Source organism: Centropristis striata, chromosome 19 (genome assembly GCF_030273125.1).
Source record: "Centropristis striata isolate RG_2023a ecotype Rhode Island chromosome 19, C.striata_1.0, whole genome shotgun sequence".
Classification (NCBI taxonomy): Eukaryota; Metazoa; Chordata; class Actinopteri; order Perciformes; family Serranidae; genus Centropristis; species Centropristis striata.
In genome coordinates this window covers 25,321,789-25,335,810 of record NC_081535.1, presented here as the reverse complement: position 1 = coordinate 25,335,810, position 14,022 = coordinate 25,321,789, and the positions used below count along the sequence as shown (strand labels likewise).

At 35.3% G+C, this 14,022-nt stretch overlaps 1 protein-coding gene across 2 annotated transcripts in view; it reads right to left on the bottom strand.

The window, feature by feature from the left end:
• mbd2 (methyl-CpG binding domain protein 2) overlaps window positions 1-10,190 on the bottom strand; it is a 55,581-nt gene extending 45,391 nt beyond the window's left edge. Inside the window, exons 1-2 of one of the 2 annotated variants that reach the window (XM_059358198.1) lie at window positions 9,662-10,190; window positions 908-1,067 (exon numbers count right to left, since the gene is read on the bottom strand). In XM_059358198.1, coding sequence (XP_059214181.1) covers window positions 908-1,067; window positions 9,662-9,774 — 273 coding nt within the window. In that variant the 5' untranslated portion in view covers window positions 9,775-10,190. The remainder of the gene's footprint in view (window positions 1-907; window positions 1,068-9,661) is intronic. The other variant, XM_059358197.1, reaches the window with a different exon arrangement.
• Window positions 10,191-14,022: the final 3,832 nt, after the last annotated feature.

Here is a 14,022-nt window from a genome sequence, read left to right as displayed (position 1 = left end):
CTCAATGCTAAACATATAGCAGCTAGCGGCTAGTGTGGTAGCTAGCATGGATTGTGTTTTACTTAAAAAACCAAAGTATTCTAGTTTACAGAAGGTCTACCTACCTATAGGCTACCTGAATTTCTGAAATGTACTATATTTCTAAATATGCTATTGCGACACTTAATGGAAAAAATGTCTCTGGTCTGTTGGACTTGAACAAAAATAAACTATATTTTTGTTGCTTAAGCTTATGTATTCAGTCATTATTCAATGGTATACTAAAAATCCATGTGAAAAAAATGACTTCTCACTGTTCTCAGGTCAAATATTTATGTGATTAAAATGCGATTAATTTCGATTAATTAATTACAAAGCCTCTAATTAATTAGATTAATTTTTTTTAAAGAGTCCCGGCCCTAATAATATCGTATCGTGATTCAAGTATCGGGATAAAATCGTATCGTGGGGCCGGTATATGCTGATTCACACCTCTACTAAACAACCGATACTGATCAGATAAAAATGTCTTTGAGATCAGATCTGGATATCCCTACAGAAAGCTGTGGAAAAAGTCAAACTAAAACATCTCACTGATGTTTTGACTTTTTCCCAGAGAAATGAGAGAAGTTCCTGTCAAAACACCCCTGAGACTGAGACACGTCAGAGATACAGAAAAACATCTTTAGACTGGACTGGAATGTAAAAGCCCTGGTAACTGACGAGAGCAGAAGACAGACAGACAGACAGTTCTGTCATCAGTGGGCAGGTTTCACTCACACATCTCACTCTTCCTCTCTGGTGAATCTTTGTCAACTGACCTGCTGAACTCTCGCAGGAGCTGTGTTAATCTGATAATCTGACGACTCACAACACAATCACACCACAGCCACAGCCTTCCCCCACTGTGGTTATCCATCAGCCTTACCTTGGCCAAGCTGAGCTGGTCATGTCGGAGTCTCTGTTTGTTCTTCTGCATTTTCCCGGGCATCATCTTTCCCGTCCGGAAGTCGAAACATCCCAGATCCACTGTGTTTCCAAGGTAACGGGACAACTGAGGCTTACTCCTGAACTTCTTCCCCGAAGGACTGAAGGAAGGAAGAAAGAAAGAGAGGAGAGAGTCAGACGGATAAGAAGATGTATTTAAAGATCTCAATATCTTCCTTTTGGATATCCAAAAAAATAAAATGTAGAGATTTTTAATTGTCAGTAATTTGACTGTGTCTGGGGTGGTATTATCAGTCGAGATTTCTGGAATTAATGTTTCACACAGTCCAAATTTAATTGTAGAAATTAAAGGTTGACCGATATTTGCGTTTTTTTACTTGTATCAGCATCAGCCGATACAGGCTTGCGTTCGCCGATCAATTAGCCCATTTCAGTGAGCCAACACCAGGCAAGGCTCGGCGCAACATCTGCCATTCTCTGGTGAGCTGCTGCTGATACCAGAAAAAAGAAAAACACATCAAATATGTGGATCATCTGAGGCGCCACCACCTCCAGGCCTAGAACAACATACACATTGTTTGCTATCCAACTGTTGATATGTTTTGTTTGTTTTGTTAACGAAAGTTTCTTGTGTAACATTTCTTATCATTGTGTCATTTTTATCATGTATATGGAAGGAGAAAAGGCAATATCGGCTTCAAGAATCGACCCAAAAAAAATCTGCAGCACATATCGGGGATCGGTTAAGACTGATGTCACTGTTCACTGTGTGTCATGGGGAGAAACAGGTAACGTATGGTTTAAATACGTTTTGTGTCAATCTCCATTTGCAGCAATACAGTCATGATTTTCCTGCCTGGAGCTCGTCTGGTTCTCCAAACTGGGAACATGCAGACCTGTTACAGCCCAACTTAAAAAATTTCAAACTATCCCTTTAAATCAGATATGGGCATTGGGGGGCCCGAGGACCACATCCGGCCCGTTGGCTGTCCCTGTCCGGTCCGCGTGATTTACCCAGAAATTAGAAACCAATACCACCGCAGTGCTTTTATTTTGAAGGCTATGTACTTATGTGCGTGCACATAGGCACCTGCACATAAATGCGTTCCACAGAAAACACTTGTGAAAAACACTTGTTGCTTTTTGCATGAAGTTAATACATTGCTGGTTTACATCAAAACATACATGCTCTATATTGTTTTTGTGCTTTAATGTATGTTGTGCTTAAAATAAATGGAAAAGTGAGATAGTGATTGGAGTTTTTTACTATTTTCTACTGCTATATTTGAGTTACTCCACATGAACAGTCTTACCATAACATGTATTCTTACCAGTAGCAGCTCAACCAGATAATTTACTGCATTTTATAAAGCATTTTGAGTAAAATTAATTTCAGAGTGTTGGTCCGGCCCTCTGCAGCCTTCACAGTCTCTCATGTGGCCCCTTGGGGAAATAAACTGCCCACCCCTGCTTTGAATGCATACGATTAATAACATGTTTTTGGCTCTGAGCAGTGTAGCGGCAACCAGGGAGGACCCCAGGAAGCGAGTGCTCCACTTGCCAACTTTGGACTCCCAAGGACACAGGTTCAAACTCTCTCAGTACTCAATACTCTAATCCAGTGGTTCTCAACCTTTTTTCAGTGATGTTCCCCCTGTGAAATATGTTTTTCAGCGAAGTACCCCCTAACCAGGGCAAAGCATTTTTGGTTGAAAAAAAAAAAGACTTAAAACAGAGCGCTGTGCCATCAGTGTCTGATTTATTATTAAACTTTGGAACTGATAAACACATACAAAATTCAAACATTTGGTAAAAAAAACAACTATTTCAAACATTTTAAATTTTAATAATCCATGACTACATTTATTGCAAATATTTCTCATCACTAAAATGTAGTGATTCAAACTAATGTAGTAAAAACAGTGAGCATATAACCATTTAAAACTATAACTGCTACGCTTCAACAACGACTCCATCTTTGAGTTTTCAAGTGATTGACAGGTGATGCCAGGTGGCATATGACCAGTTGGGTCAAACCATCCTGGTATGGGGGAGACTCTGGGTTTTTAGGATCATGACATTGAATAGCCTACTTAATATAAAATTCAATATCTGTACTTATACTTATATTTTCCAAAAATATGTATTAAATAATTATTTTTAAAAGGATTTTTGCATGGATGCCACTTTTTAAATGTGTATTTTAAAATGTCACGTACCCCCTCAATTTATGTACTTATACTTATATTGTCCTACAATATTTATTAAATAATTATTTTTAAAGGATTTTTGCATGGATGTTACTTTTTAAATGTATATTTTAAAATCTCTCGTACCCCCTGGAGTGCCTTCATGTACCCCCAGGGGTACAAGTACCCCCATTTGAGAACAACTGGTCTAGATAATCAGTCAGCTATGACATCACATTTGACTCCAACAGGAAGTGTGAAATCACTTCTTCTTTCACATTCACATTTCGCACTAACGTTTGTACTAAACTTTGTAAAACATGATGTATTTCTTGCCCCAAACCCAATACAACCCTATAACTAAAACCAAGTATTGGGCCTCAAACATCCCTTTAAAGAAATAAGGGCCTGACGAAAAGTCCAGACTTCCTAAAACACAGGCATGTTTTAGAAAGTCCGGAGTTCAAAAAAGGTCTTTAAGGTCTATAAGTAGAATTGGTCCTCATAGAGATGGGAGTACAAAAGCAGACACACAGTCACTCAGCTGTGTTTGACATGTAGGTCAGCAGCAACAATATGTGTGTGTGTGTGTGTGTGTGTGTGTGTGTGTGTGTGTGTGTGTGTGTGTGTGTGTGTTTGTGTGTGTGTGTGTGTGTGTGTGTGTGTGTGTGTTTCACAGTTTCATACTGGGTGATTCTCATGAACATGGTACAGCTCATAGCAAAAATCCAAGAGCATTGAATACAATCTAAAGTCACTGTTTAATATTAATTTATAATCTTTTTTTTTTAAATTATGTATTTTATGACATTTTTAGAGACACTGAGCAAAATTCATCACCGTAACACATTTTTACAATAAGGTTTTTTTGTTTTTGTTTTTTCTTTGGCAAGCACTGACCAAAATGTATTTTATTAAAGTATACACATATTTGAATTCAAAGGATTCTATCATTACTGTAACATCTAACCATTTTTCTCATAATTTTAATTCAGATTTTGTTCTTATACATTGTTAAAAACCATTATGTGTGATTACATTCTGTTAAATTATACATTTTTAAACAGATGTATGCATTTATTTTCATAAAGTGTATTAAATATTTATTGTATATAAGTGTGGGGAAACCATGACCTTTTTATCTGGACGCATTACAGTAATGAATTTGGGAAAATCAAAAATATGTTTAAAAATTTAGAAAATATTATTTTTAGAACAAAACAATGATTTGTGCCTCATTATGACTACATTGTTCATTCATATAAAAGTGAAATATATTTAGTTTAATAAAGTATGTCCTTATAATCTTCACAGACATAACTTAGACTGGCTTCATGAGAATCACCCTACTGTCAAATCTTGCACCAGTTCTATAATGGAGCTATATGTTGCTTATATTGGGTGAAATATTCAAACGGACTATGTTGAATAGTATTTCTAACAACATGTGGATCAGAACTGAAAATAAAATGTGGGTTTGAAAAAAACAGCATGAGTGTGTAAAGATGGAGCCACCAGAGGCCCCAGCAGGGTGGTACTGCTCTTCCAGTAAGTCGACTTGCTGACTGGTTTTTCTTACGGGAACTGATGAGTCACATCACAAAGTAAACTGAAAGTAAAGCCTCGTCTCAGCTCTGGGCGACTGATCTGCCTCATGTCGAGGGTTCAGGATGTGACGGTGATCGTATGACTGTGAGCGGTTAATCTGATCGAGCCGTGCCTTCAACGATGATTAACAGGAAGTGAACCGCTGGCGGCTCTGCGGCATCACAGACCTGTATAAGGAGTGACGTCATTTCCTCAGTCATCTCATGCAGCAGTAGTTAGTGAGGATATGAGATGGATTGTACTGAATGGTGATGGTTATTGAGGGAAAGTTGAGATGTTGTTGCCTAGCTCCTGTTCTTTCTGCACTGTAAAAAAAACAACTGCTAAACCACGACAGTAAAAGACCATAAAATAATAAATGGGTTAATTCAGTTTCAGTAACAATGAAACACTGTAAATGTATAAATCAGCCACGGTGCCATTGACAGTGGAGTAGTGTATTTTTTTTTAAATGTGTTTGTAACAAAATATACTATGTATGTATATGTATATATATACATACATACATAAACATATATATATGTAAATACACACACACACACACACACACATATATATACACATATATACATATATATTATACACATATATACATACACATATATATATACACACACATATATACACATATATATATACATATATATATATACACACATATATAAACATATATATATACATACATATATATACATACACATATATATATACACACATATATATGTATATATATACATACACATATACACATACATACAAGACATCCCTGTGATTTTTGCATTTATTTTTTGTAAAAATAATTTTTCTGACTGTTAAATGTACTAAACAACATATCTCTGACAAAAATATACTGTAATATTTGATGGTAAAATCTTTAATTTATGCAGCATTTATAAAGTATCTTCTTGTCAATTACATGGCAGAACAGCGTTTCTTTTGATGGAAAAACGTTTTATTTTTTTACGGTAAAATATGGAATAAAATGGCAAAATTAAAAGTGAAATCAACAGTGCTAAAATCCTTTTACCGTAATATTTTTTTAAAAAGTTTTTATTGCTGTAAAGTTCTGGCAACCACAGCTGCTGGTTTTTACCGTAAAAACAACAGGGTTTTTTTACAGTGTGTATGAAATGAGAATGCACTTACTGAAAGTGTCTTTGGTCGAATGTAACATGCAGGGACGTATCCTATAGGTTTGGGGACTTATCAAAGGTCAGATCTGGAGCAGGAGCTGACCAGATATCTGGACTTTTAGTCTGTTTTATTGTGGCTGTAGTGGTCCCAGTAATAAATATAGTTCTTATGGCGTGAAACCTCTGAACCTCAAGCCATTCCAGGGCCTTTAGCGCTTCCATTTTACACACTGTGCCCTTGTATTTCACATATAGAATATATAAATCCTTCACCTTTATGCAATCCTCACAAAATTATGGCTTGAAGCTGACAGTTATAGCAGTTATAATTCTGTAAATCATAAATAAAAGAAAAAACGCAAGTTCAATTTCTCTGATATATATACACTCACAACCTCTCCTGTCCTCTCCGCTCTGTGTAAACAGAGATTCAATGAATATTTGTCACGTGACAGTTCATCTCAGCAGAATCAATCAGGAGCAGAATTATAATGTTTTGACAGAATCTGTAAGTGCAGATTGTTTATTTTTGGCGACATTTTAAATTGTTGAATAAAGTGATTTTGACAGAAATGTCACAATTTCAAGCTTTGTTTTGGTTCCTTTTTTTTTTAGATATTTTTTGGGCATTTTGTAGCTTTATTGACAGTAGAGATATTTAGAGTGAAAGGGGGAGACAGAGGGGAAGACATGCTGTAAAAGGCTCCAAGTCGGACTCGAACCCGGGCCGCCCGCTTACGAGGACTGGGCCTCTGTGGTGTGCGCTCTACGAGGGGTGCCACAGGGAGCGCCCCGTGGTTACTTTTTCTAACTGAAACTTTCGCAACCTATGAGGACTGTCAGACTGTTTTTCAAAGAAAACAAACATTTCTATCCCGCGGGCAGGCGCGTTTGGTGGGGTTCATGTTTGAGCAAATACTGGATTATCTGGGTACCGCTGTAACGGCATCCTGAGCACGTAATTAAGGACGACTTGGTGTCTATTAATTCTAAAAGAGCAATGGTCAATGAGGAAACTCCAACCGACCAATAATGTTACTTCACCACTCCCTCTGTAAGTCAGGGGCAGAATTTCTTGTTAACAGGGGGAAAAGAAACCAGCATACCAGCTGTTTTAAATTTAAAATGCCTATGATTTGCATGACTTTGTCATAATTCAATGTGTTTAAATTCTTAAATTACCTCTGTATAAAGTAGTCTTCATCATGAGAGTGGCAGAATCAAAGCCAATCAGTAGGCCTGTCACAATAACTACAGTTTTGGATAATATACTGTCCAAGAACAACACACAATGAATGATATGATTGTCATTTAAAGAGTTTATTGCCACCGATATAATGCTAGTGTGATAGCATTATGGTACAAGTACACCCTTTCAACTTTTTAACTTTTATTGTGTGTGTGTGTGTGTGTGTGAGTGCGTGTCTGTATATGTGAAGTACTGAGCCACACCCATGGTGAAACTCCGTCAGAAGCAGCACTACCGGAAATGACAGCAAAACTTGTCCGACTGTAGTTTTTTCTGTTCGTCCACCTATGATGCATTTACACCGCGCAGTTACATACCCACATAACGCAAAGACATTGTGATGAACATGATATTGTACGTTTAGCATGGACATGACCTCAACAATGATAATTAATAATCACAACTGTAAGAACAGTCATGCCGGCAAGAGTGGCATATGCCAGTTAAATAGAAGCAAGCTGGACATACATTCTAGGGCTGGGGAAAAAATCAATACAGCATAGTATCGCGATATTTTGCGCGGCAATATTATATTAATTAATGGACGCCAAGTATTGATATTTAGCGTTCCGACAGCTGGCGGGCCGTCCGTATTTTCGCCATTTTGTCCGGAAGTTGTTGAAATAACATTGCAAAGTTCGGCTTTTTTAGGCGTTAGGCATTTCATTCAAAAAGACTGAGTGCAATGAAGCTTGTTGTTTTTGTTGTTGTTGCCATACATGTTTGATATCAGTTCAGTTCAGTTTGGCTGAATACTTTGTTGGTCAGTCTGTGGGTTTGACTCTCATTGTGGAGAAATAAAAAGACTGAAGTGAGATGAACAGACTGAGAATTTTCTCTTATTTGACAAAACAATTCTTGATTGAATTTAATTTGGACACAAAATGCTGTTAACCAGTAAAATCTCAATATATTGTACCACAATACTCACCATATCGCAAAATCCTTAAAATCGCAATAATATCGTATCGTGACTCAAGTATCAGGATAAAATCTCACCATGGAGCCTCTGGGGATTCATACCTCTAATACTCACTACCAACACATGACACAGAAACAAGAGTTACATATCTGTCAGTCTGTGGTAAGTGAAACACTGACCAATATTTAAATGACATGTATTTATTACATAATCAGTCACTTCTCAATCTCAGCTTCCCCAGTAAAGAAATAAGAGATGTATGGTGGAAATTTACTTTGCAGACAGCCTAAATAAACACCCAATACAAATTAAACACCCAATTCGGATTCAGGTCAGATTCATGAAGTTCGAATGTGGGTTATGACCCTGAATTAGGGCTGGGGGATATATTGATATAAAAGATATATTGATATATTTTTAAATGTGCTATGGAATTAGATCATATTGCATATAGTTATTTTTTCTTTCTTTCTTTATATATAAATGCTGCCCTAGCTAGGGTTTGTCATATTTAGTTCTTTTGTTATTATTTTCTCATATAAATATATTTATTTGAGAAAAAGATTGGCCTATCTTATTTTTCATTTTTATTTAAGATATTTTTTTTATTTAAATGTGCACTTTATGGAGCTGTGACTTTAAAAAAAAAAAAAAAGGTACTCCTGTTATACAGTATTTATGTTTACTTAAATAAACACTTTCAATAAAACTACTTGTGACATGTCATATTTGGCTTTGACTGAACAAATATCAGAATATATTGTATATCGATATTCAGCCTAAATATATCAATGTGCTTAACTCGTGAAATAGTGCTTTTTAAGTCTGTATATTTTTTAAGTTTGTATATTTTTTAGGGCTGCAACGATTATTTTCATCATTGATTAATCTGTTGATTATTTAAACGATTAATCGATTAGTTGTTTGGTCAATAAAATGTTGAAAAATATAAATCAGTGTTTCCCAAACCACAAGGTGACGTCCTCAAATCTCTTGTTTTGTCCACAAACCAAAGAGATATTCAGATTATTGTCATAAAGGAACAAAGAAACCTGAAATATTCACATTGAAGGAGCTGAAATCAGAGAGTTTGGACTTAAAGTCTTAAAAAAAACTACTCAAACCAATTATTCGATTATCAAAATATTTGACGATTAATTTAATAATCGTGACATGTCATATTTGGCTTTGACCGAACAAATATCGGGATATATATCGTATATTGACATTCAGCCTAAATATATTGAGATATAACTTTTGGTCCATATCGCCCAGCCCTACCCTGAATCCACCTCTGGCGTCAGTAAACAGCTTGTCACCACCACAGAGCCACTGAGCCACTGGAGGAGGCTATGATTCATATTTATGGGATGTTTTAGGGTTATTATTTATGTCAGTTTATGTTTCAAGCTGACACAGAGACTCTGAACGCCCACAGGAACATGATAGAAGACGCTACATTGTAACATCTCTGACACAAACTGAGTCATTTAACACTTTAGAAACAACTTTTCTCAGCAGAAGAGATGAAGAGTTAGAGCTTTTAACGACAGGCGGAGTGATCAGACCCTGGTGGACCGGGGGACCGGACTGATCAGGGACTGATCAGGGACTGATCGATGAGTGTGACTACCTGTAGTAGTAGACGTCGCTCTTTCCAGCACTCAGCCCGGACTTCCTGATCACTTCTTCTTTCTTCCAGCCGGGCGGCAGAGCGGGACAGTCCGTCTTCTTCCTCTCCATCATCTATTCCTCGATCAGGCTCCGATCGGACCGGATCGATCACTCACTAAACACAGCGACCCTCCACAAAAACAAGCGTGGTAGTAAAATCCAGCGAGCAGCAGCCCGGGCGGACCGACGTCACGGACGTTACGTTAACGGCGGCTCCCTGCCTCCTCCCTCCGCCCAGGCTGTTTATCTGCTGTTTCGGGGTTAGTTGAAAATAAAAAGTGTCCCGGTTCAGAGTGTGAACTGGGACCACCCGGGTTAAAGCGCCTCCAGGTCACGATTTAGTCCAGTTCGCCTCCGGAGAGAACCAACGGCTCATCTGATCTCAACTGAACTGGACCAACGGCAGGCTGTGACGTCTGCGATATCTCACACACACACGTACACACACACGCACGCACACACGCAAATGCTGTCAGAGATCGTCTATTGTCACAGATGAAAACTACCATACCACAGATCCGTAGATTTAGAATAATGAGTATATAATAGTTGTTTTTCACATTCTATGGCTTAAACACGTTATGTCTGAATAATACGGAAGCCGAAAGTGGTCGAGGCTGTTCTTTTTTAAACGCATTATTTCGCCTACCTCGAGTTCATAGCAAAGGCCTACTGGAAAGTAGATTGAATTTATTTTAATCTATTATTATAATTATTAGATATGAAACATTTATTGTATTTGATTTTCACCTGCTTACTCCTGCAATAGTATTTTTTAAGTCTGTTTATTTTTTAACTCTTGTGTACTCCTAAAAAAAAGTATAACAGACATAGTCCTCAGGGACATGACATTAGACTGGTTTTAGGACATGTAGAAACCTTTTAAGGCTACTCATGACCAACACATTGATATATCATTTTCTTTTCTTTTTTTTTCATTATTATTGGTCAGAAAAAAGGTCATAAAACCTGAATATTTTTTTCAATAGTTATAATGGGGAAAATTATCAATTCTTGATAGGAATGTACAGAGTAGGTTATGTCAACTTTTAGTGAAACTTATGTTTTGAAAACATTCTTCATTTTTAGATGACAGCAAAAAAAGTTTTTAAAAAAAATCACACCTGTGGTCGAAAAGGACGTATGTAGAAAAAAAATATTAACAACTTTTTTATTCACCTTTTATGGCAACTCAAGACCAACACATTGATATATCATTTTCATATTTTTTCATTATTATTGGTCAGTTTTAGTCAAATATACAAAAAATTAGGGCCTAATTTCAAACAATTCTATGAAAATTAACCTATATTAATCGTATGTTGAAAATTATTTGGGGTCAAAAAGGACCCCAAGAGTACAGGAGGGTAAGTTTGTATATTTTCTTAAAGTCAGTTAATTTAGCTATTTAGCACCATTTATATATACTTATGTTTCTTTAAATCAATTCTTAAAATGAAGCAAAGCCGATGTTCCCTCTGGGAATCAGTTCAGAAGTTCAGGTCATAATAAATATGATTATTATTATTTATTATGGAATATACTATGGAATACAGTCATGGAAAAAATTGGTAGACCATTGTTTTCTTCAATAACAACAAAAATAGCTTATAAGTTTAATTTACGAGTTGATATCTGGACATTTTCCATGGGTTTCTTAATAATAACCAAAATCATTATCAAAAAACCATGGGAAATGTCCAGATATCAGCACTTAGATTAAACTCTTATGAGCTATTTTTTTTTGTTATCATTATATTTGTCCAAACAAATGTACCTTTAGTTGTACCAGGTATTAAAAATGATGCATGACTGTATATTTATAATTTATAATTTTTGATTGTCACCTGCTTACATGTGTCTGTATATTTTTTAAGTTTGTATATTTAGCTATTTAGTACCACGGAGTATTAGGGCCACATTTACAAAAAATAATACATTAAGAGAATAAAGTCGTACATATTTAATTAATTAGGAGAATACAGTCGAAAATATTAAATTATTAATAATTATCTTATATATATATATATATATATATATATATATATATATATATATATATATATAATAAGTTTGAATATATATAGTAATAATATAGTTTGAATATTTTCTCAAGTCTGTATATTTAGCTATTTAATACGAATGAGTATTAGGGCCCACATTTAGAAAATAATAATTAATTACGGGATTAAATTTGTAAATATTAAATTGATTGTGAGAATAAAGTTGAAAATATTTAATTAATTGTGAGAATAAAGTCGTAAATATTTAACTTATTGTGAGAATAAAGTCGAAAATATTTTTTTAATTATGAGAATAAACTTGAAAAATATTTAATTATTTATTATTATTTTATATATTTATTTAATTTAGTTTTCGTAAATGTGGTGCAAATACTAACACTTTATATGTACTTATATTTCTTTAAATTATTGGTTGGAGTAGGTGAAGAAAAAACATTTTTCCCCTCTGCGGCTCAATATAGTTTTGGTCATAATTAATATGATTATTATTATTATTATTTATTTAGGGAATGTCTTTAGGGAATATATAGGGGATTAGTAATATAAATATCATATGGTTAAAAAATAATATTAATAAATATTTCACATAAACAGAGTACTAATACTTTTTGTTATTTATTTTAGAACAAGATTATTATTATTATTATTATTATTATTAATATTATTATTATTATTATTTTCAAAATACTTAATAAGTATAAATTAATGTCTTGATAGTCTACATTTAGTCATTTCAAATGGAAATGTATTAAACCAAAATAATAATTAATTACCTTACATGTAATTTGTAGATTTAAAAAAATAATCTAATTGTGTATTTATTAAACACTATAGCCTATATAATTGATTGATTGGTTGATTGGTCGATTGATTGATTGATTGATTGATTGATTGATTGATTGATTGATTGATTGATTGATTGATTGATTGATTGATTGATTGATTGATTGATTGATGGATTGACTAATAGTAAGACTCTACATCACCTGCACCACCTGATCATGTTGTAGTTTCTTTAGTTGTAGTTCAGATCATCACCTTTGTTAGCACTTATCATTACACTAATCGCCATAGCTTTTATATAATCTTGATCTGTATTTATATTTTTAACTTTTCATTCAAACTTCTACTTTTTCCCCCCTGTCATTTACATTCACACCTTTTGCTTCTGTTTTTGCTGCTGTCACAAGTGAATTTCCCCGTTGTGGGATCAATAAAGTATAATAATCTAATCTAATCTAATACAGGACAAGAAATTGGACTTTACAACCAGTTGCACTTTCGTTTTGAAGTATGTGTACATGCATTGCCAGTGTTTATGGTTATTATCTCATGCTTTGATAAGAGAACTGTGTGTGTGTGTGTGTGTGTGAGTGTGATGTGTGTCTGGTGCAGCACTGTGCAGCAGAGTGATCACTCCCTCCTCTCCTCCTCTGGTATTCCCTCACACCCCCACCCTCCAGCCCAGTGACGTCACTCTGGGTTAAAGGGGCCTGCAGCTCCCATGTACAACTGGACCCTGGATAGTGAAAATGGTCATCATGGCAGAAGTTTTGAATTGTTATCTCGAAACTAAAGTGATGGAAGGAGGGCAAGAGAGTGGGAATAGACGGTGGGAGGGAGAAGATCCATGAAGAGTATGTAAGAGGAAGAAAAAAGGACACAGCAGGTGGATCAGAGTCTGTTTATTTAGCTATTAAGTGCCGTTTATATATACTTATATTTCTTTAAATTCTTGGTTGGAGTAAAATGAAGCAAAACCACTGTTCTCTCACTCTCAGGGGATGAATAAAGTTTTGGTCATAATAAATATGATTATTATTATTTATTTATGGAATATTTTTAGGGATTACAGTCATGGAAATAAATATTAGACTATTGTTTTCTTCAATAACAACAAAAATAGCATATTCGAGTTTAAACTTTTAGTCTGTAGTTTAATATTACTAATATCAACCCACACATCTGAGCCTCATCAAAAAGCTGAAAATTAAGCTGGGCTTCTTCTTCAGGAACAAGTCATGTTTCTCCTTTGCTGCAAGGAAAAAACTAGTTGCTGCTACCTTTCTCCCTGTGCTTGACTACGGTGATCTGTTGTATATGCATGCCCCTGTACATTGTCTTCAATCCCTTGATACTGTGTACCATGGTGCCTTGAGGTCTGTTACAGGCTGCAAAGCTCTCACACATCACTGCTCCTTATATGCCCGGGTTGAGTGGCCATCCTTAGCCGCTCGCAGGTTTACTCACTGGCATTGTTTCATTTATAAGGCCATTCTAGGTTAACTCCCCACAT